This window comes from Anolis carolinensis, chromosome 3, assembly GCF_035594765.1.
Source record: "Anolis carolinensis isolate JA03-04 chromosome 3, rAnoCar3.1.pri, whole genome shotgun sequence".
Lineage (NCBI taxonomy): Eukaryota > Metazoa > Chordata > Lepidosauria > Squamata > Dactyloidae > Anolis > Anolis carolinensis.
In genome coordinates, this window is record NC_085843.1 from 107649425 (window position 1) to 107670636 (window position 21212).

The window sequence follows — 21212 nt, forward strand, 5'->3', positions numbered from 1 at the left end:
CTACAAGGCCCATGGGTCATCACACCATCTGTGCTCAAGAAATCAGGGCTAGTCAGCAAGCAGATGCCTGGGCGCAGGACCAACTTCGTCAAGGTCTGCATTTTCCCTTTTCGCTTAAAGATGGACTGCTTTGCTATAGAAATCATGTTTATATCCCACCCGGACCGGGCAGGGAAAAAGCACTTCGTCTGTGTCATGACTGCAAACCAGCAGGGCATTTCGGACTATTTAAAACCATGCATCTGATCCTAAGAGATTTCTGGTGGCCCAAGATCCGCAAGGATGTGGAAAAATATGTCAACACCTGCCCAGTATGCCAGCGCTCCAAGATAAGAAGGGAGAAGCCCTCAGGGCTTCTACACCCCCTTCCTACCCCATCTCGCCCATGGGAAATAATTTCTGCGGATTTTATCACTGACTTACCACCTTCCTGTGGATTCACCACGATCCTAGTGGTGGTGGACCTTTTCACCAAGTTAGCCCATTTCATTCCCTGTGAAGGCCTTCCCACGGCCCAAGAGACTGCAGATTTATTCCTCCAACATGTTTTCAGACTACATGGATTGCCCAAGAGTTTGGTCACAGACCGTGGATCCCAATTCACCTCTCGTTTCTGGAAGGCACTACAAAAACTATTGGGCATAGACTCTCGTTTATCTTCAGCTCATCATCCCCAAACGGATGGGCAAACGGAGCGCACCAATGCCACTTTGGAACAGTACCTTCGCTGTTATGTAAACTACCAACAGGACAATTGGGCTTCTCTGTTACCACTGTCGGAGTTTGCCTACAACAATGGAGTCCAGGCTTCTACAAAAGAAACGCCGTTCTTTGCAAACTACGGCTTCCATCCACGTTTCTTTCCCCCTGTCATTGAAACTTCAGAAGTTCCCGCAGCAGAAGATTGGCTGCAGGAACTCACAGCGGTGCAACAACTTTTGCTCCAGCAACTGGAACAAGCCAAGGAGGACTATAAACGTCACGCGGACAAACATCGCCAGCCGGGCCCCGAAATCAAGGTAGGAGATCGGGTTTTTCTGTCCACTCGCTTTTTGCCCTCCCATCGCCCTTGCCGGAAGTTAGATGCCCGTTTCATTGGTCCCTATCCAGTGGTGGCGCAATTAAACCCCGTGACTTTCAAACTCCAACTTCCGCGTTCAATGCGCATTCACCCAGTGTTTCACCGCTCCCTGCTCCTTCCGGCGGATGGTGTGCGGCCAGATGTAGACCGGCCGGCCCCCGTCAATATTTTGGTGGATGGGGAGGACGAGTTCGAGGTTCAGGACATTTTGGATTCTCGCTTTCACCGCCGCCGCCTGCAATATCTCATTGACTGGGTAGGTTTTGGCCCTGAGGAACGCTCTTGGGAAGACGCCTCCACAGTCCATGCTCCTGATCTAACCCGTCGCTTTCATCAGACCTATCCCGCCAAGCCACGACCTCGCGCCTCGGGGAGAGAGTCCCAGTTTGGGAGGGGGCTTGAGGAGGGGGATAGTGTGATGACCCATGGGCCTTGTAGTCCTGCTCATGACATTGTGATGCCTGATGAAGAAGAAAACTTGGGTTTTTTACCTTCCCAGTCAGAACTGGATTCTTCCCAGACAGATTCTTCCCAGCCAGATCTGGGAACCTTGCACCTGCAAGAGGGTTATGTTCCAGAAGTATGTCAAACAAACACTGAGGCTACATCTCCTGTGTTTTCTCACCATGAGTTTTGTAAACAACAGAGAGGTTTGGAAGCGGCCTCGCGCAGGAGTGCTAGAATAATTGCTAAGAATTTAGCCAATTAAGCCTGCTTTCCATGAGAATCTTTAAGGAGTCAAACATCTGGTCTCAGAGATTAGCTTTCGTTTCTGGTTCCCAGAGAACTGCTCTCGGCGGGAAAGTTAGACTCTATATAGGTGTTTTACCCGCGGAGTAACTTTGCGGAGTCAATTCGTCAGCCTCCGGAGCGAGTTGTGTCTGGACAGCGCGCTCCGATCCAAGCCTCGTTCCTGTTCAAGCCTTGTTCTTGTTTTCAAGCCTTCGTTCCTGTTTCCCAGCCTTGTTTACCTACGGACCTTGCCTCGCCTTTCAGGACTAAGCCTTGCCTTGTTTCACGGATTTTACCAAGTAATTCCACGGATCTTGTTCTTGTTCCTTGTTACCTTGTGCCACGATTCAAGCCTTGTTTTCAAGTATCAAGTTAATTCCTAGCCTTGCTCAAGTTCATGGACTAAAGGACCTTGTCATCTCCCCTCACTTTGCCTGGCAAAGTGAGTGTTTCGGTTATTGGATTACAACTTTGGACCTTAATATTTCATATTGGACATTGTTTCTTTGGACTAATTTTGACCTTTCCTGGAAGGTCTGCTTCTGGACTAACTTTTACATTTGCTTTTATTAACTTTATATATTTCCTTAATAAAGATATTAGATAGAATCTGGCCTCTGCGTATGGTTATTGGTGCTCTGTAGCCTGGGTCGTGACAAATATGCAGGCAAGCAATGCCCAATTAGCTTTGATGTAAGGAAACAGAGAAATGTACAGAAGTATTTTATCTACCTTGAGTCCACATGGGGAAAAGGCAGGGTATAAAATAAAATACATATTTTTGAAAGTTGTTTTATTTTAAGTTCTGACCGAGTGAACACAAGAACAGATGTTGTCAGACTCATCCCACTCATTTAAAAAATTGAACTTACCACTTCCTCCTGTAACCTACCAGCTGTATTCTCTGTACTATTTCAATTAATTCTCAACTCCCCTGTATAAATAATTCCTCATATAATGCACATGTAACCACGTTGCAAAAATGACGGCCTTTGCAAAGTAACAGGCAAGTTATACAATTACATTGACAGCAGAATATATTTATATAATGCCAGATGTAGTGATGTCTTCTAACAGATAGGATGGCCGGCTATATATAACTTCCAGTATCAGAGGGAGTATATTTCTACATACAGTGAACCCTTGGCATCTGCTCGAGTTTTACTCCAAGACTCTTTGTAGCGACTAAAATCCTTGAATGCTTAGGTCCCATTATACACAATGGCTATTAAAATAGTGTCCCTTATATCAAATGGATGACAGGTCATCATTTGAGTTATTTTTATGTTCCAGCTCGTGTTGTCCTTGTTAAATGAAGCAAGTTACAATAGCTGCAAATACCCTGCCTGCAGTGTGTGAGATTTTTAAAGGTGGCAATTTGCAAAAAAAAAAAAAAAAAGGCCAAAAGTTGTAGTAGGTAGGGTTGTTGTATGTTTTCCGGGCTGTATGGCCATGTTCTAGAAGTAGTCTCTCCTGACGTTTCGCCCACATCTATGGCAGGCATCCTCAGAGGTTGTGAGGTATGGAGAAACTAAGCAAGGAATGTTTATATATATCTGTGGGAAGTCCAGGGTGAGGGAAGAACTCTTGTCAGTTGGAGGCCAGCGTAAATGTTGCAGATAATCACCCTAATTTGCATTGAATGGCTACATCTATGTGATGACTCATGGGCCATGTAGTCCCGCTCCTGGCACGGTTGTGACAGATGAAGAGGAAAACTTAGGTTTCCCACCGTTTCAGCCTGAATTGGAGCTTTTCCAGCCAGAATTGGAGCCCTTGCACCTGCAGGAGATTTGCCTTCCAGAAGTCTGCCAAACAAGCCTTTTGCCGAAATCTCCCCCATTTTCTCGCCGTGATTATTATAAACAACAGAAAGGCGCTCAAGAGGCGTCTCGCAGGAGCGCTAGAATTGCTGCCAGGCATTCAGCTGATTAAGCCTGCTTCCCATGGGAAACTTTAGGGAGTCATGCATCTGGACACAGAGAATGGCTTTCGGTTCTGGTTCCCCAGAGAATTGTTCTTTGGCGGGAAAACGAGACCCTATTTAGGTGTTTTGCCCACGTAGGAATCTTGCGGAGTCAATTCGTCAGCTTCGGGAGTAGGTTGTGTGTGGACTACGCTACTCCCGCGTCCTTGCTCCCGTTTCCAGCCTTGCCTTGCTTTCCAGGACTTTGCCTTGCTCCACGGACCTTGCCTTGCCTTCCGGACCTCGCCACGAATTTACCACGGATCCTGTTCTTGCTCCTCGTTTCTTGTTGCCTTGAATTAAGCCTAGTGTTCCAAGAATCAAGTTTACTTCCTAGCCTTGCTTAAGTTTATGGACTAAAGGACCTTGTCATCTCCCCTCACTTTGCTTGGCAAAGTGAGTGTTTCGGTTACTGGATTACAACTTTGGACCTTAATATTTCATATTGGACATTGTTTCTTTGGACTAATTTTGACCTTTCCTGAAAGGTCTACTTCTGGACTATTTCCTACACCTGTTTTTATTAACTTTATATACTCCTACAATAAAGATATTAGATAGATTCTGGCCTCTGTGTATGGTTATTGGTGCTCTGCAGCCTGGGTCCTGACAGTTTGACTCCGCCGCCTTAAGCACCAATCAACCTAGGCCAGAATGTCTACCGGAGCCGGGCCGGGAGACCAGCCACTCAGCTACACCATCGCCAAGGATGAAGTGGACAGAATCCGTGATATGATCCATGCGCAGGAGGGAGAAATACGGGTCTTGAAGGAACGCGGAATCCGTCTCCCTGCCCTGGCATTGCCAACCAAGTTCTCTGGAGAAGCTTCCAAGGTTCACGTTTTCCGTCGTCAATGTCAGGCATACCTAGAAGCCCGTGATGCCGAGTTTCCCAAAGAAGACATCAAGGTGGCGTGGATTTACAGTCTCCTGGACGGCCCCGCGGCCAATTGGGCCACGGCGCTGTTCGATGAAGCCTCCCCACACCTAAGTTCCGCGCAAAACTTCCTAAATCACCTTAAGGCGACTTGGGGAATCGAGGACAATTTAGAGGCGGCCGGCCACAAACTCCGGCGCCTTTCTCAAGGGGACAGGCCCTTGTCCCAGTACATAGCCGAGTTTCGAGTGCTGGCTCAAAGCACCGGTTGGAATGACATAGCCCTCAGAGGACAGTTTCGGGAGGGTCTCAATATCGAGATGTTGGAAGAAATCTCCAAGGTGGATCCTCCGAACTCTCTTGAAAGACTTATTGACCAATGTTTACGAGCCGAAGTCATGCTTGCCAACAGAAAACAATGGCTCCGAGGCCAGAGTGGGAGAGCTGGGGCAAAACCTCCCGCTCCCGCCGGCGTTCAACCACGTCCAGTGTGGAGACCCCCGCCACCAGCCCCATACCCCAGAGAAAGCGGGGAGGTGCCAATGCAATTGGGCAATGTGCGCCCCAGGTTAGACGTTGCCGAGAAGGCCCGCCGCCAACGTTTAAACCTCTGTTGGTACTGTGGAGACGGGGGCCACTTTGCCAGAGAGTGCCCAGCCAAAAGAAAGCCCGCCGCTCGTTTGGCGGCGGCGTCCTCCGTGGAGTCGGAGACGGCCGGGGCGGCTGGCGCGAAGCCGGCGGGGGAAGCCAACGACCGGGCGTAGAGAGGCTCGCCAACCCGGTCAAAAACCCCACTCAAGAGCCGCCAACCGGGGTCCTATTTCTCCTAGTGGTCACCTTGTGGTCAGCGAAAAAAGGACCCGTCATGATCCATGCCATGATAGACTCAGGAGCAACAAACAATTTCATTGATAGAGAGTATGCCGACTCTCTGGGATTACAATATCACGATTTCAAGAACGCCCGGGTGGTGCAAGCCATAGATGGCCGTCCCCTAAAGACAGGTCCAGTAAGCCAATGGACTGAACCCACCAGAATGTGGATAAGGGAACATATGGAAGAGATTTCCTTCTTTGTTACCGAGGTTCCTCATTTCCCTGTGATTCTAGGGATTCCATGGCTGACACTCCACGACCCCAGCATCTCTTGGACCAACAGAGAACTGCAGTTTGCTTCTAAGTATTGCCAAAACCATTGTCTGGTAGCCAAGGTCTGCCATGCCACAGACACTGAATTCATCATCACCTTGCCCAAGAAATACTCAGACTTTTGGGATGTTTTCAATGAGAAGGAAGCCGAGAAACTGCCCCCGCATAGGCCTTATGATTGTGCCATTGACTTGGTGGAGGGGGCCCCGATCCCGCGAGGACACCTCTACTCCCTGACTGAACCAGAGCAAGAAGCTCTCAGGGAGTTCATAGAGTCAAACCTCCGCAAGGGGTTCATCAGACCCTCTCAATCCCCAGCCGCTTCCCCAGTGATGTTTGTGAAAAAGAAGTCAGGGGACCTACGCTTGGTGGTGGACTATAGAGCATTGAACAATATCACTAAGCGGAACCGCTATCCCCTGCCTTTGATCTCGGACCTATTAGATCGGCTTCAAGGGGCCAAGGTTTACACCAAGCTGGATCTTCGGGGGGCTTATAATCTATTTCGCATCCGGGAGGGGGACGAGTGGAAAACCGCCTTCCAGACTAAGTTCGGATTATTCGAGTCCCTGGTCATGAATTTCGGTTTATGTGGAGCTCCCGCAACGTTCCAGCATTTTGTCAATGATATCTTTCAGGATTATCTAGATCGGTTCTTGATCATCTACTTGGACGATTTTTTGGTGTTTTCTAGATCACAATCAGAACATGAGAACCACGTCAGAATGGTGTTACAACGATTGCGGGATCATGGACTTTATGCCAAGCTGGAAAAATGCGCTTTTGATCTACAAGAGGTAGATTTCCTGGGATACCGTGTCTCGCCACTAGGGCTCTCCATGGACCCGGCAAAGGTTTCAGCAGTACTGGAATGGCGGGCGCCAACCAACAAGAAAGAGGTGCAGCGTTTCTTGGGGTTCACGAACTATTACCGCAAGTTCATTCCAGACTTTGCCCGCTGGTCTGATCCAATCACCAGCTGCATCCGTGGGAAACAGCCTTTCCGCTGGACGGAGCAAGCAGAGAAAGGGTTCCAGCAACTAAAGAAATTATTCACGTCCCAGCCAATCCTTCAGCACCCAGATCCTAAAACCCCTTTTGTTGTGCAGGCTGACGCCTCCGATGTGGCAATTGGGGCTGTACTCTTGCAACCAGTGGGAGATCATCTTCACCCTTGTGCCTTTTACTCCCGTCAACTAACAGCCCCAGAGAGAAATTACACTATTTGGGAAAAAGAACTTTTGGCCATAAAGGCAGCCTTTGAAACTTGGAGACATTGGTTAGAAGGGGCCAAATTTCCCATTGAGGTCCATACTGATCATCGGAATCTAGAACATCTAAGAACTGCCCGCAAGTTAAATCAGAGGCAGCAGCGCTGGGCTTTATTCTTTGAGCGTTTTGACTTCCAGATCCATTATGTAACCCCAGCTCAGACCAAGCAAGCAGATGCTCTATCACGGAAACCAGAATATGCTGCAGGGCGCAGAGAGACCTTTGAATCCCAATTACTGCAGCCCGAGAACTTTGCCACGCTCACAGTGGGGAACACCAAATCCACTCCCATTGAATCTACTTCCTCGACTCCAGGGCCCCTTTGCGCTCAGGAAATCAGGGCCAGTCAACAGGCGGATGCCTGGGCTCAAGATCAACTTCGCCAAGGACTACATTTTCCCTTCTCGTTTAAGGATGGGTTGCTTTGCTATAGAAATCACGTCTACATCCCTCCAGGACCGGGCAGGGAAAAGGCACTTTGTCTGTGTCATGACTGCAAGCCAGCAGGGCATTTCGGATTATTTAAAACCATGCATTTGATCCTAAGAGATTTCTGGTGGCCCAAGATCCGCAAGGATGTGGAAAAATATGTCAATACCTGCCCGGTATGCCAGCGCTCCAAGACAAGAAGGGAAAAGCCCTCAGGGCTACTGCATCCCCTTCCTACTCCATCTCGTCCATGGGAAATAATTTCTGCGGATTTTATCACTGACCTACCACCTTCCCTTGGATTCACCACGATCCTAGTGGTGGTGGACCTTTTTACCAAGTTAGCCCATTTCATTCCCTGCGATGGCCTCCCCACGGCCAAAGAGACTGCAGATTTATTCCTTCAGCATGTTTTCAGATTACATGGGTTGCCCAAGAGTTTGGTCACAGACCGTGGGTCTCAATTCACCTCTCGTTTCTGGAAAGCACTACAAAAACTATTGGGCATAGACTCTCGTTTATCTTCAGCTCACCATCCCCAAACGGATGGGCAAACTGAGCGCACCAATGCCACCTTGGAACAATACCTTCGCTGTTATATAAACTATCAGCAGGACAATTGGGCTTCCCTGTTACCTCTGTCGGAGTTTGCCTACAACAATGGTGTCCAGGCTTCAACTAAAGAAACCCCGTTCTTTGCAAACTACGGCTTCCATCCACGTTTCTTTCCTTCTGTCATTGAAACCTCAGAAGTTCCCGCAGCAGAGGACTGGCTGCAAGAACTCACAGCGGTGCAACAACTTTTGCTCCAGCAACTAGACCAAGCCAAGGAAGACTATAAACGCCACGCTGACAACCATCGCCAGCCGGGCCCCGAAATCAAGGTAGGAGACCGGGTTCTTCTGTCCACTCGCTTTTTGCCCTCCCACCGCCCTTGCTGGAAGCTAGATGCCCGTTTCATTGGTCCCTATCCAGTGGTGGCGCAACTTAACCCCGTGACTTTCAAACTCCAACTTCCGCGTTCAATGCGCATTCATCCAGTGTTTCATCGCTCCCTGCTCCTTCCGGCGGATGGTGTGCGCCCAGATGCAAACCGACCGGCCCCCACTCCTGTTTTGGTGGATGGGGAGGAGGAATTCGAGGTTCAGGACATTTTGGATTCTCGCTTTCATCGCCGCCGCCTTCAGTATCTCATTGACTGGGTAGGTTTTGGCCCCGAAGAACGCTCTTGGGAAGACGCTTCCACAGTCCATGCCCCCGATTTAGCCCGCCGATTCCACCAGGCCTACCCCGCCAAGCCGCGGCCCCGCACCTCGGGAAGAGAGCCCATTTTTGAGGGGGGCCTTGAGGAGGGGGATAGTGTGATGACTCATGGGCCATGTAGTCCCGCTCCTGGCACGGTTGTGACAGATGAAGAGGAAAACTTAGGTTTCCCACCGTTTCAGCCTGAATTGGAGCTTTTCCAGCCAGAATTGGAGCCCTTGCACCTGCAGGAGATTTGCCTTCCAGAAGTCTGCCAAACAAGCCTTGAGCCAAAATCTCCCCCATTTTCTCGCCGTGATTATTATAAACAACAGAAAGGCGCTCAAGAGGCGTCTCGCAGGAGCGCTAGAATTGCTGCCAGGCATTCAGCTGATTAAGCCTGCTTCCCATGGGAAACTTTAGGGAGTCATGCATCTGGACACAGAGAATGGCTTTCGGTTCTGGTTCCCCAGAGAATTGTTCTTTGGCGGGAAAACGAGACCCTATTTAGGTGTTTTGCCCACGTAGGAATCTTGCGGAGTCAATTTGTCAGCTTCGGGAGTAGGTTGTGTGTGGACTACGCTACTCCCGCGTCCTTGCTCCCGTTTCCAGCCTTGCCTTGCTTTCCAGGACTTTGCCTTGCTCCACGGACCTTGCCTTGCCTTCCGGACCTCGCCACGAATTTACCACGGATCCTGTTCTTGCTCCTCGTTTCTTGTTGCCTTGAATTAAGCCTAGTGTTCCAAGAATCAAGTTTACTTCCTAGCCTTGCTTAAGTTTATGTACTAAAGGACCTTGTCATCTCCCCTCACTTTGCTTGGCAAAGTGAGTGTTTTGGTTACTGGATTACAACTTTGGACCTTAATATTTCATATTGGACATTGTTTCTTTGGACTAATTCTGACCTTTCCTGAAAGGTCTACTTCTGGACTATTTCCTACACCTGTTTTTATTAACTTTATATACTCCTACAATAAAGATATTAGATAGATTCTGGCCTCTGTGTATGGTTATTGGTGCTCTGCAGCCTGGGTCCTGACAATCTACTAGCTACATTCTGCCTGGGGGCATTCTTTGTTAACTGCCCCTAGTTACCATGTCTCAGAGTATTGCTTCTTATTTACTGTTCTGATTTTTGAGTTTTTTAATACTGGTAGCCAGATTTTGTTCATTTTCATCAGGTGCTCTGCTGTGGCTGATTTCTCTGGTTGAGTTAGTCTGCAGTGCCTTTCATGTTCTTTGACTCTTGTTTGGGCGCTACCTCCAGGTAGTGCCACCTTGCCAAGTTGTCTTTAGATCTGCCCACTCCACTTCTGAGTCTGCTTAGGGGCTTCCAGGTTGCCCATTCTTGGTTTGCCCCTGGAGGAAGACCCTCATGGGGGGGCATCCAGTTGGGATTGCCTGGTTTAGCTGCCCAGAGGGACACTCTTGCTGTTGCTGGAGAAACATTAAGAGGAGTGGTGGTTCTCATGAAGCCCTTCCTTGATTTGAGTCTGGTGGGAGGAGACTGATAGTCATGCAATGGTAGCTTTCACAATGTTCGACCTTATTTCTCTCACAGTTAGCAGCAACTTCCCATCACACGTCAGGAAGGGCAATGCCAGCTAACTTGTAGAGTTTATCAACAGGTGTAGGTTTAAGGCATCCTGTGATTATTCTGCATGTTTCGTTCAGTGCTATGTCCACCGGCTTCGCATGGGCAGACTTGTGCCAGACAGGACAGGTGTATTCAGCAGTTGAGAAAGACAAGGCCAGGGCTGATGTTCTTATTACTTGTGAGTCTGCACCCCATGCACTGCCAGTAAGTTTACGCAGGATGTTGTTGCATGCAGCTACTTTGTGCTTGGTGTTCATGCAGTGTTTCCTATATGTTAGTGTTCGATCTAAGGTGACACCAAGGTATTTAGGATGGAAACAGTGTTCGAGCTCTTGGCTTCCCAGGTAACTTTCAGTTTCCTGTTGGCTTCACGGTTATGTAGGTGGAAAGCACACACTTGTGTCTTGGAAGGGTTAGGCTTCAGGTGGTTCTCTTTTAGTAGCTGGAGAGATCTTTCAAGGCATTAGTGAGTTGGCTTTCAACTGTTTCAAAATCTTTTGCTTGTGTTGTTAGGCCAAGGTCATCAGCATATATAAAACTCTTTGTGAGTGGTGGTTGTGGCTGATCGTTCATGAAGATGTTAAACAAGGTCGGTGCAAGAAGTGTTAGTACTATAATATCTTGAACCTGTTATTCACCAAGAGTTATATAACATGCCATTTTCTAACCTCACGGGATTAACAGATGTGCACATCAATGCTGAGCACTTCCTGTTCCTCAAAAGGAAAATACTCCTTACATGTCAGGACATTATCTAAATTTATTAACTTTTTTTTAAAAAAAGTTCCATTAGTAATGACACTCTTGTAATCATACAGTTTGTAATTATATCAAACCATGTTATATATTAGGCGTTTTATGTTCTTAAGTGACAAAGTAACTTTAATTCTGTAAAAATGCCATTCTATTTTTCAAAGAAAAAAACATGAAGAAAACCATTTTCCCCATGGTTCAACATTTGCAGAAATTTATCACCATTTGCACTGATGTACAATGGGCATGTATAACATACCAAACAGTCACACACATTAGATGTCACCAGTTCATAATTTCTACTTGCATACTTTTACAAGAAATCTTACATACATGCAATAAAAATCTTATTAGGTGTATATTCTTAACCAACAGATCATACACTATATGCCATAGGATTTGTAGCCAGTGGTTGGGAAAGATATGATTAATGCCCATCATGTGGGTGACAGTCATTTAGTTCCATAAAGGTAACATACTTAATTTGGAACAGAAATTGGTGTAAAGTACTTAAAAAAATGTAAGATGTAACTTTTCAATTGGTTTGCTAGGAGACATGCTAGTGATTTTAAAAGGGGTAGGGCGGGAATTGTGTTGCTATAGAATGATCTGGGATTCATGCACAAACGAAAAAGGGAAGAATACATCATTTCCAGCCACCTGGTCTTTTTTTTTTCTCCTCCTGCCTTATTCTCCCATTTTCTGTGTACCATTTCCTAAATTTAGACTATAAGCCTGACAGCTGATACTATGGTACTAATCAATGGCACTAATATTGTAAGATCCAAAAAGCACTGTAGGCACAAAATCCTGACTGATCTTAGAAACTAAGAAGAGCTGGGCTTGGTTAGTCTTTGGAAGGGAGAAAATTCCAGGTGCTGCAAGCTATATTCAGAAGATAGCAATAGTAAGCCTCCTCTGAATAAATCTTGCCAAGAAAACTCTATGCTACAGTTACCATCAGTCAGTTTCAACTTGAAGCAATAAATCGTATAAGCCATTTTCAGGAACTTTTTTGGCTGTGGGCTTACTTTACTTACTTATTTACTTAGGTAGGTAAATAAATGCATTAAATAAATAAATATACAAGGCAACGTTTATTAGTCCATTGCTTGGATACTGTACTTGGATACTAAATCTAGACTGTCAGGTAAACTTACAATAACAAATAAACCACAACTATGTATCTTGCAAAGCTAGATCTTTACTATCAATTCCAGACATGTTCTTCTCAAAACAAAAAAGGTGAATGCACATTGTTTGTAAAGGTTACTTTTGTCCTAAAGACAAAGTCAAATCACAGCTAGCTGCTGCTGCCTAAAATGGACTTTAATTCTACAAGGATACCAAAACAGCTTTCAAGAAAACTGTTTTACTTGTCAAATTAAAACATAGTTGTTGCAAGTATAAAACAGACCTGCCCACTTCATATGCTTTCCATTGATATATGTCACAGCTCATGTTCTCATGCAGGACACATACATTAATTTTAAAAGCATTTATTGGTCACACAAAAATCAATGGGTTAGATCCTGAAGTTCCTTTCTTCAAAGGAAGAGAATGTTTAAGCAGAAGCCAGGAGAGCACTAGGGTACATATTTAAAACCCATTAATTAATAGCTGTTGAACATACACTGATTATGTCCATTAAGCAACTCTTTTAAATTGTTGGTAACTGAAAATAGTTCAAGGAAAGAAGAAGGAAACACGCAAACATACATATACATATATTTCCTGCTCCTTTCCTTGAACTATTTTCAGTTACCAACAATTAGAAAATTATTTATATCTTACAGAACACCTGTGTGCATATGTTTTCCCCCTAAAAAATTCTAAATAGCAAAAACATTGTGGCATGAAGAGTACTCAAATGGCTCAGAATGGTAAAATCCTAGCATTATGTTCATGCTGTACCACGCCTTCTAACCCTAATGATGTATCTTCCAAATAGGCAAACTGAACAGTGTGTATACATTTAATAATTAGCTAATTTCTGTACATTTAAAAGAAATATTAATATAAACCATCCCATAACCAATGAACAAGTATGGAAATTCCTCTTTTAATTTTTCCACCCTTTATCACTTTTGAACAATAGCATTATTTAGCGAAAAGTGGACCTGGTCTAAAATCATGAATGTGTACTCAGGTTCAAAGGGCTTCCAGAGCCAGCATTATGTTATTTGAGCATTGGACTACTATTCTGGAGACAAAGATTCAATTCCCTACACCACTGGATGACTTGGATGAGTTACACACTCAAAGCCCCAGAACACCACACAGCTGGTTCACCTTAGGATCACCATAAGTCAGAAATGACTTGAAGGTACACTATCATCATCATTCCACTTTTCTTCCAGGGTTGAGACCCAAAGCAGCAACAACAAAAACGGATTGTTTCATCATGTTATTATATACATTTTTTCTTCAAAAATCTTTTCAGGCTCTGAAATGGACACAAATGGGACATCTGGTAACATTCAAAATTCAGTTGGAGAACATTTCTGCTTTTGGAACAATGAAATGTTGAAAAAGTGATTACAAAGTGGGAGACTGCTGAGTTACACAAAGAAACAAGGTCCATTTTTATCTTGTGTGGCCTCTGTTTTCTGAATGGCCACTGTTAATAACATGATCCTTGCTGTCTGTACTCCCTGAATTCCTTTCTTTCTGACCTCACTCTGTACAACTCCCAAAAGCTGTCTCTGAAAAATGAACTGTCGTCCATGAAACTTTACAATGTAATATGTTTGTCAGCTTCAAAGGTAACATATTTTCTTTTACCATATGTCTACTCCTCTGTAAATATTTACTAGGTGATACGTTCCTAAGAACTCAGTAGTACTTATTCCTGAGCAAACCTTCTTAGTTTGTATAGCCCCCCTGTATCTACTCAATTGACCAAGCAAAACAGGGACTTGAGTCCACTGCTCTGCCAGTGACATTCATCCAGAGCCACAGTAACAGTGCAACTAGAACTAACAGCAATTTGAAAGCATCACTGAGGACACATGGAGCACCAAAGGTTTTTTTATAGCCCTTGAAAACTCCAATTTCCAAACAACATCTGTCTAGTATACTGGCCAGCCATACCTGTAGAAGTCTTTAGTGGCCATGACTGACCATTTTAGCCCTTTCCCCTACTTGTCTGGGCCTTTTTAGGCCTGGTTTTTTGTTTGTTTTTTAAGTGGAAGTGACCCAGGGAAATAAACATCCCTGATTCTAAAACAAGTCTGCTGGACGATGGGGAAGGATGGTTTATCACACCTCCAGAAACGTCTTGGAAGCTCAACTGGGCAGTTCTTTGACAAGGGTGGGTGACACTCCAGGGTCTCGGAGGCAACCCTGAATGCTAAAATGTTCAAATAATGTTTCTCTTTAGGATGTGGCCCCTAGAGATGCCATTTTAGTACATTTTTTTAGCTTGATTTGATATGCAAAGCCCTTAACACCAATGCTAGCAGCTCAGACTGTTGTACCTTGGCCACATCATGAGAAGACATGACTCAGTAGAAAGGACACTAATACTTGGTAAGATCAAAGACAATAGGAAAAGAGGAAGACTGCCTTCTAGATGGATGGACTCAGTCAAGGAAGTCATTACACTGGTCTGCAAAACCAGTGAGCAATTATGGGACTCCTATTTAGCTTAAAGAGTAAACATAAAGACAGCACAGTTTAATAACATAAATAATATATATGTCATATGTTTAGGACTAAATTAAAGCTACATCTGTTTTTTCGCCAGAGCATCTTATTACTCCCCTTATTATTCCACAATCCTCCAACTCTACTCTTTCCATTTTTTTCAATCTGGCAAGTGCTCACACAGACTCCAATGTTCACGCCTGCCAAAATAACATCTCTGTCTTACGGTCCTTCTAGTGTTCCAACTTTGGAACTGGAGATCTGCTGAGAATATAAAGACAAATGGGTCTATAGCAGAAAATTGGCCAAATGAGAAACATATTTAAGAAAAACTTTTTTCTTTTAAAAAAAAAAAAGCACAGCGGGTTAAATGGTTGAGCTGCTGAACTTTCTGACCAAAAGGTCGGTGGTTCGAATCCAGGGAGTGGGATGAGCTCCCACTGCTAGCCCCAGCTTCTGCCAACCTAGCAGTTCGAAAACACGCAAATGTGAGTACATCAATAGGTGCCGCTCTGGCGGGAAGGTAACGGTGCTCTATGCAGTCATGCTGGCCACATGACCTTTGAGGTGTCTACGAAAAATGCCGGCTCTTCAGCGTAGAAATGGAGATGAGCACCAACCCGCAGAATTGGACATGACTAGACTTAATATCAGGGGAAAACCTTTACCTACAGCACATACTAGATTCCTTATCTAATACAACACATTGTTTCTTTTTTTAAAAAAATCAACATTAAAAATGTTTATGAGACACACAGAAATTTCCTTTCTATTTTAGACCTATCGAAGAATAGTTTAATAGCTTCTTTGACATTAACAGTAAATTGCAGGATGGATCTACCATCTCATGGACAGAAGCTATCACTGCTCAAACTCCCTGCTCCTAAACTGACAAATTGTAAATTAGATCCATTGAGCAAGTTGCCTGAGGGCAAAACTTAGAACAGGCGATTAATACCTCCTGCCCACAGAAGCTCAAATTCTGGGCCATAAAGTCTTGCCCCTCCTTCCTAAGGCCTGTCCCTTTCAGCCAATAAAAAAAGGTATTGCAATGAAAAAAACTTTGTTCAATAGTGTGACTGTTTTTAATGTATTTTAGGTGCTGAAATCAAGAGACACAATGAAAACATCACATGCTGTTCTTTCCCAAATTTGATATTCTTATCAATTCAGTTGTAGTCAGTTTTGATCAAGTGAGGACGCTGATGTTCCAGTGCAGTTTCTTCGAGTGCTTTTAAACGTTTCTGTGTTTTATCTCAAATGATTAACATGTTTGAAAATCTGTTAGAAGACTTACTGTTTACTTCTTACTCCCCAAGAAATCTTACTCAGTCACATATAACAAAATCAAAATGCCAAAGGAACTTGTGAAAAAAAACTGTATGTGATGGAGCAAATCTGAGGTCGGTTTTGGATTTAGAACATCAGATTCCTATAAAATCAGCATTTTTTTTAAAAAAAAATGTTTTTATGGCTCAGTTTTGCAGGCCTGTGAGTGATAGTAGCTAATACAGGATTTGCTGTCTCAGGTGGTGTTTCTGCTACTGGCTGGACTGAGTCCCAAGATTTTGACTCAGCCAGCCCTTCAAAATGCTTGCTAAGAGCCTTTGGCTTACTCTTCCTTTCCAAGCTATTGCCTTTAGGAGGATGTGACATCAGGGAAATGGCTGTAGACTGGGGGTGCATCTACAAGAACTTTACTTTCTGTGTCAAACAGTGCTGGTGCCTCACTAGACTACAACTCCCAGGATACCATAGAATTGAGCCACTGCAGTCAAAGTGGTTTCGAAGTGCAGTAATTCTACAGTTAGCTGGCTGAGACTTCTGTGGGTTGAAATCCAAAACACCTGGAGGGCTAAAGTTTGCCCATATCTGGTGTAGATACATTCTTGATCCAGAAACACCTGAAGGACCTGAGTTTGAGAACAATGGCTCCAGTCATTCAAGAGGAAATCTGTGTTTCCACATTGAAATGCTCTGTGAATTAAACAAAAGACACAATGATCCCAGATGTACAACTGCAAGGTCACAATGCCAGACAAGGAGCAAACAAGGAGTATCACCAGTTAAACCAATCAAAAGCCGAAAAGAGTACAGATTTCAAGCTCTTTCTACATTTCCCACTTAATCCAGCCTAGCCAGTGCTGATCCCCATTTACAATAGGACGGAAGTGGGTTTCTGGATTACCAGCATGCAAATCACTCATTTGTTTCTCTTTTAGTCAGAAAACTAAAGTTTACATGAAATCACTCTGTTCCTTGTTAGTAAGAGGTTGAGCATTCCCATACTCTAAATGCTTGGGACTCTTAAGTATTTTGGATTTTTTTTCCAGATTTCGGAATACCTGTATTTACATGTATGTACAAAATGAGGCATCATGAAGAAGGCCCCCAAGTCTAAACATTAAATCCATTTATGTTTCATGTACCCATTATACACATATCCTGAAGGCAATTTTTATGACATGAAGAATTAATGCAGTTTAACACCAGTTTAACTTCCATGGCTCAAGGCTATGGAATCATGGAAGTTGTAGCTTTACATGAGTGATGGTGCCTCCTCAAACTACAAATCCTAGGATTCCACTGCCTTGGCAGTGGGATAATAGTCACCATGGGAGTCAAGGCTCTTCTGGACTCTTGGGCCAGTTCTAAAACATGCTTTTGGAATGAGCTTCATGTATTCCAAGTAGACTAGGACATGTCCAGTCCTAATCCTTTTTATACTGGTTTTAAAACCACTTCATTGGATGTGTTGCAATAGCAGATTCCCAGATTAGTTTAGTGTTTATACCTTTTTTTTGTTATGGCAGTTAAAGTGGTATCAAACTGCATTAATTCTACAACAAATGTACCCTGAGAAACATAGAAGATAGCCTCCAACTATTTCTCATTATCTGTAAATGTGGTTTGAAGATAACACTGTCTGTTTTTCCAGATAACATGTTGTTGATTGGGCCTTTAAGTTGTTTCTGACTAATGGAGATGCCTATTCATGCATTGAGTCCCTATACTGGGAGAAAGGCAGGATAAAAATAATAAAGGAAACCAAACAAAATGCTATTTGGGTTGTTGTGAGTTTTCCAGACTGTCTGGCTATGTTCCAGAAGCATTCTCTCCTGACGTTTCGCTCACATCTATGGCAGACTATGCAGAGAAGTGACTGAAATCCACAAGCATGTGGACATTTTCAGCAGAAAGGAGGAAAGCATGAAAATGAACACAATCTGGCTACCAGTATTAAAAAACTCTAAAATTAGGGCAGTAAATAAAAAACAACACTCAAAAACAGGGGAATTCCAGGCATGAAACAATCAGGGCTAGCTAACACCTCCCAACAAAGGATTCCCCCAGGTAGGAAGAAGCTAGACTTTGAAGCTGCAAGGCCATTCAATGCTAATCAAGCTGGCCAACTGCACTATTTAGAGTTACTTCAAGCAGACATGAATTATTTCTCCCAGCCTGGACCTTCCACAAATATATAAATCCCACTTGCATAGTTTTCCAACAGACCTCACAACCTCTAAGGATGCCTGACATAGATGTGGGCAAAACGTCAGGAGAGAATGCTTCTGAAACATGGCCATACGGCTTGGAAAATTTACAGCAACCCAGTGATTCCGGTCGTGAAAGCCTTCGACAACACAAAATGCCACTTGTTTAGGGTTGTTGTGTGTGTTTCCGGGCTGTATGGCCATGTTCCAGAAGCATTCTCTCCTGACGTTTCGCCCACATCTATGGCAGGCATCCTCAGAGGTTGTGAAGTATATGAACCCTTCCACAGCCGCTTGTTCATTTTTTCCCCCTTAGCCTGAACCTAATTGGGTGCTTGTCCTTAGGGGGTTTAACAAAAACATAACCAATGGGGGTAGTATCTACATGTAGGATGAATGCAACTTGACAGGAATTGAGGCGCTGGAAGGCTGGGAGTTGTAGTCTGGTGAGGGCCCCAGCCCTCTTGAGCAGAGAAGGGTCAAGACCTTGTAAAACTGCAGCTCCAGTGATTGCCTAGACTTGAGTCATGGCACCTGCATTAACTCTACAGTTTTTTTAAAAAAAACAATGACAGTAGAGGCGGAGGAGAATGCCTCTGAGCATGCACAGAGCGCTTTCCTTTGGGAACCAAGCCGGTATTGCGGCACAAAAGGCTTCTAAGTCTTCTAAATCACAGGGCGTGACTGCTCGAAACCCCTGTATAAGGAACTCAAAGCTAGCTTATCCTATCTACCGTCCTCCTGATGTTTCTTTGTCCAGGGCTGCATGTACACCAGGCATGGGCCAACCTGGGCCCTTCAGGGGTTTTGGACTTCAACTCCCAGCATTCCTCGGCTTAAGCGGCCGAGGGGGAAAAGGAAGGGGCCTAAGGCTGTGAGGAATGCTGGGAGTTGAAGTCCAAAACCCCTGGAGGGCCCAGGTTGGCCCATCCCTGGTGTACACTCTAAGACTAATGCAATCTGACCCCATGTGACTCAATGCTATCGACCCTGAGAGCTGTAGTTTGGCAGGGGAAGGGGAGGGAGAGGGCCAATGGGGCAAACATATGCACTCCATACGCACTTACTTACCTCTGCTCTGCGAGGCCAGCAGCAAAAGCGCTGCGGAGACAAAGAGGGCGAGGCGCTCCATGGTCCCGCCGCCCTCACCAGCCAGCTGCTCCTGCGCGGAATGTGGGCTCGCTCCGGGTCCGGCCCTGCGCCTTCCTCCGCTCTTGCTCTTGCCCAAACCAAACCTGCCCCAGCTCAACAACTCGCCAAGTTCCAGCTCCCCAAGCTGAACGCGCTCCAAGTTTTAGAAAGACCCGCCTCTTTGGGGGCTTCGGCCCAATCCGGAGAGGGCGCGGGGGGACCAGGGCCAATCGGCGGAGGCGGAGGGGGATCCTCTATATTCGGACAAGACACAAGGGACTGAGTCATCGCAGCGCCCCGCCCGAAAGGCATAGGAAGGAACCCGCTGCCTGCCTACCTCGGGTGGGGCTCCGCCGCCCCAGGGAACAGGCGCAGAGGAGGCAGCAGAGTCCCAAAACCAGAATTTGCCTCTAAGTCAATAAAAACCCATTTTTATTTTTACTGATTGCTCAGCTCTCTAAGCCAGTGGTTACTACAGTTATTGTTCATTATTATTATTTTATTATGACACAGCAAACAAGATAGACATGCTGGATTTCGTATCAGAAAATCACAAGTTGAACACTTCCCAAGTGTCTAGGACTGTGTGATGTATTTTCGGATGATGCGTGCAGATCCCAGTAGGGTGGCCTTTTGCAGTTGGCAGATTGTGATTTTGTCAATGTCTATTGTTTCCAAATGCCAGCTCAGATCTTTTGGCACGGCACCCAATGTGCCCATCACCACCGGGACCACCTGCACTGGTTTCTGCCAGAGTCAATCTTGAAGTTCAATCTTGAGGTCCTGATAGCGGCTGAGTTTTTCCTATTGTTTTTCGTCGATGCGACTGTCACCTGGGATGGCAACATCAATGATTCAAACCTTTTTCCTTTCCACAACTGTGATGTCTGGTGTGTTGTGTTCCAGAACTTTGTCAGTCTGGATTCGGAAGTCCCACAGTATCTTTGCGTGCTCATTTTCCAATACTTTTGCAGGTTTGTGATCCCACCAGTTTTTTACTGCTGGGAGGTGGTACTTGTGGCATAAGTTCCAATGAATCATTTGGGCCACATAGTTGTGCCTCTGTTTGTAGTCTGTCTGTGCAATTTTCTTACAGCAGCTGAGGATATGATCAATGGTTTCATCAGCTTCCTTGCACAGTCTGTTTATTATTATTATTATTATTATTATTATTATTATTATTATTACTACAGGCATTTATATCCCGCCCTTCTCACCCCCTCCACCCCAGGGCGGCTTTACAATTAGCATCACTAAACGCTGAACAAACCAATATAAAACAATACAGTAGAGTCTCCCTTATGCAACATAAACAGGCCGGCAGAACGTTGGATAAGCGAAAATGTTGGATAATAAGGAGGGATTAAGGAAAAGCCTATGAAACGTCCAATTACTTTATGATTTTACAAATTAAGCACCAAAACATCATGTTTTACAACAATTTGACAAAAAAGCAGTTCAATGCACAGTAACATTATGTAGTAATTACTGTATTTACGAATTTAGCACCAAGACATCGCAATGTATTGGAAACATTGACTACAAAAACATTGGCTATGAACAAATTGACTACAAAGAAAGATAGAATTGCAGAAAATGAACTTACAGTAACAACATTGTTGGAAATTAAATCCGTAAAAAGTTCAGTCCTTGCTGCCTAGAGAAACAGCTGTGGATCCCGGTGGGAGGCAGACTGCGTTGGATAATCCAGAACGTTGGATAAGCGAATGTTGGATAAGTGAGACTCTACTGTATATAAAAAGTTAAAATAGATAGCATTAGTTAAAACATCCATATAAATATACATTCAAGGGCGCATTACAAATCATGATCCAGGTCTGT

General features: G+C 44.8%; 1 protein-coding gene across 3 annotated transcripts in view; it reads right to left on the minus strand.

Moving 5' to 3' along the window:
- Positions 1-19576, minus strand: part of cd99 (CD99 molecule (Xg blood group)) — a 58649-nt gene extending 39073 nt beyond the window's left edge. The window contains exon 1 of one of the 3 annotated variants that reach the window (XM_016992358.2): positions 19311-19576. In XM_016992358.2, coding sequence (XP_016847847.1) covers positions 19311-19371 — 61 coding nt within the window. In that variant the 5' untranslated portion in view covers positions 19372-19576. The remainder of the gene's footprint in view (positions 1-19310) is intronic. The other 2 variants (XM_008107149.3, XM_008107150.3) reach the window with 2 other exon arrangements.
- Positions 19577-21212: the final 1636 nt, after the last annotated feature.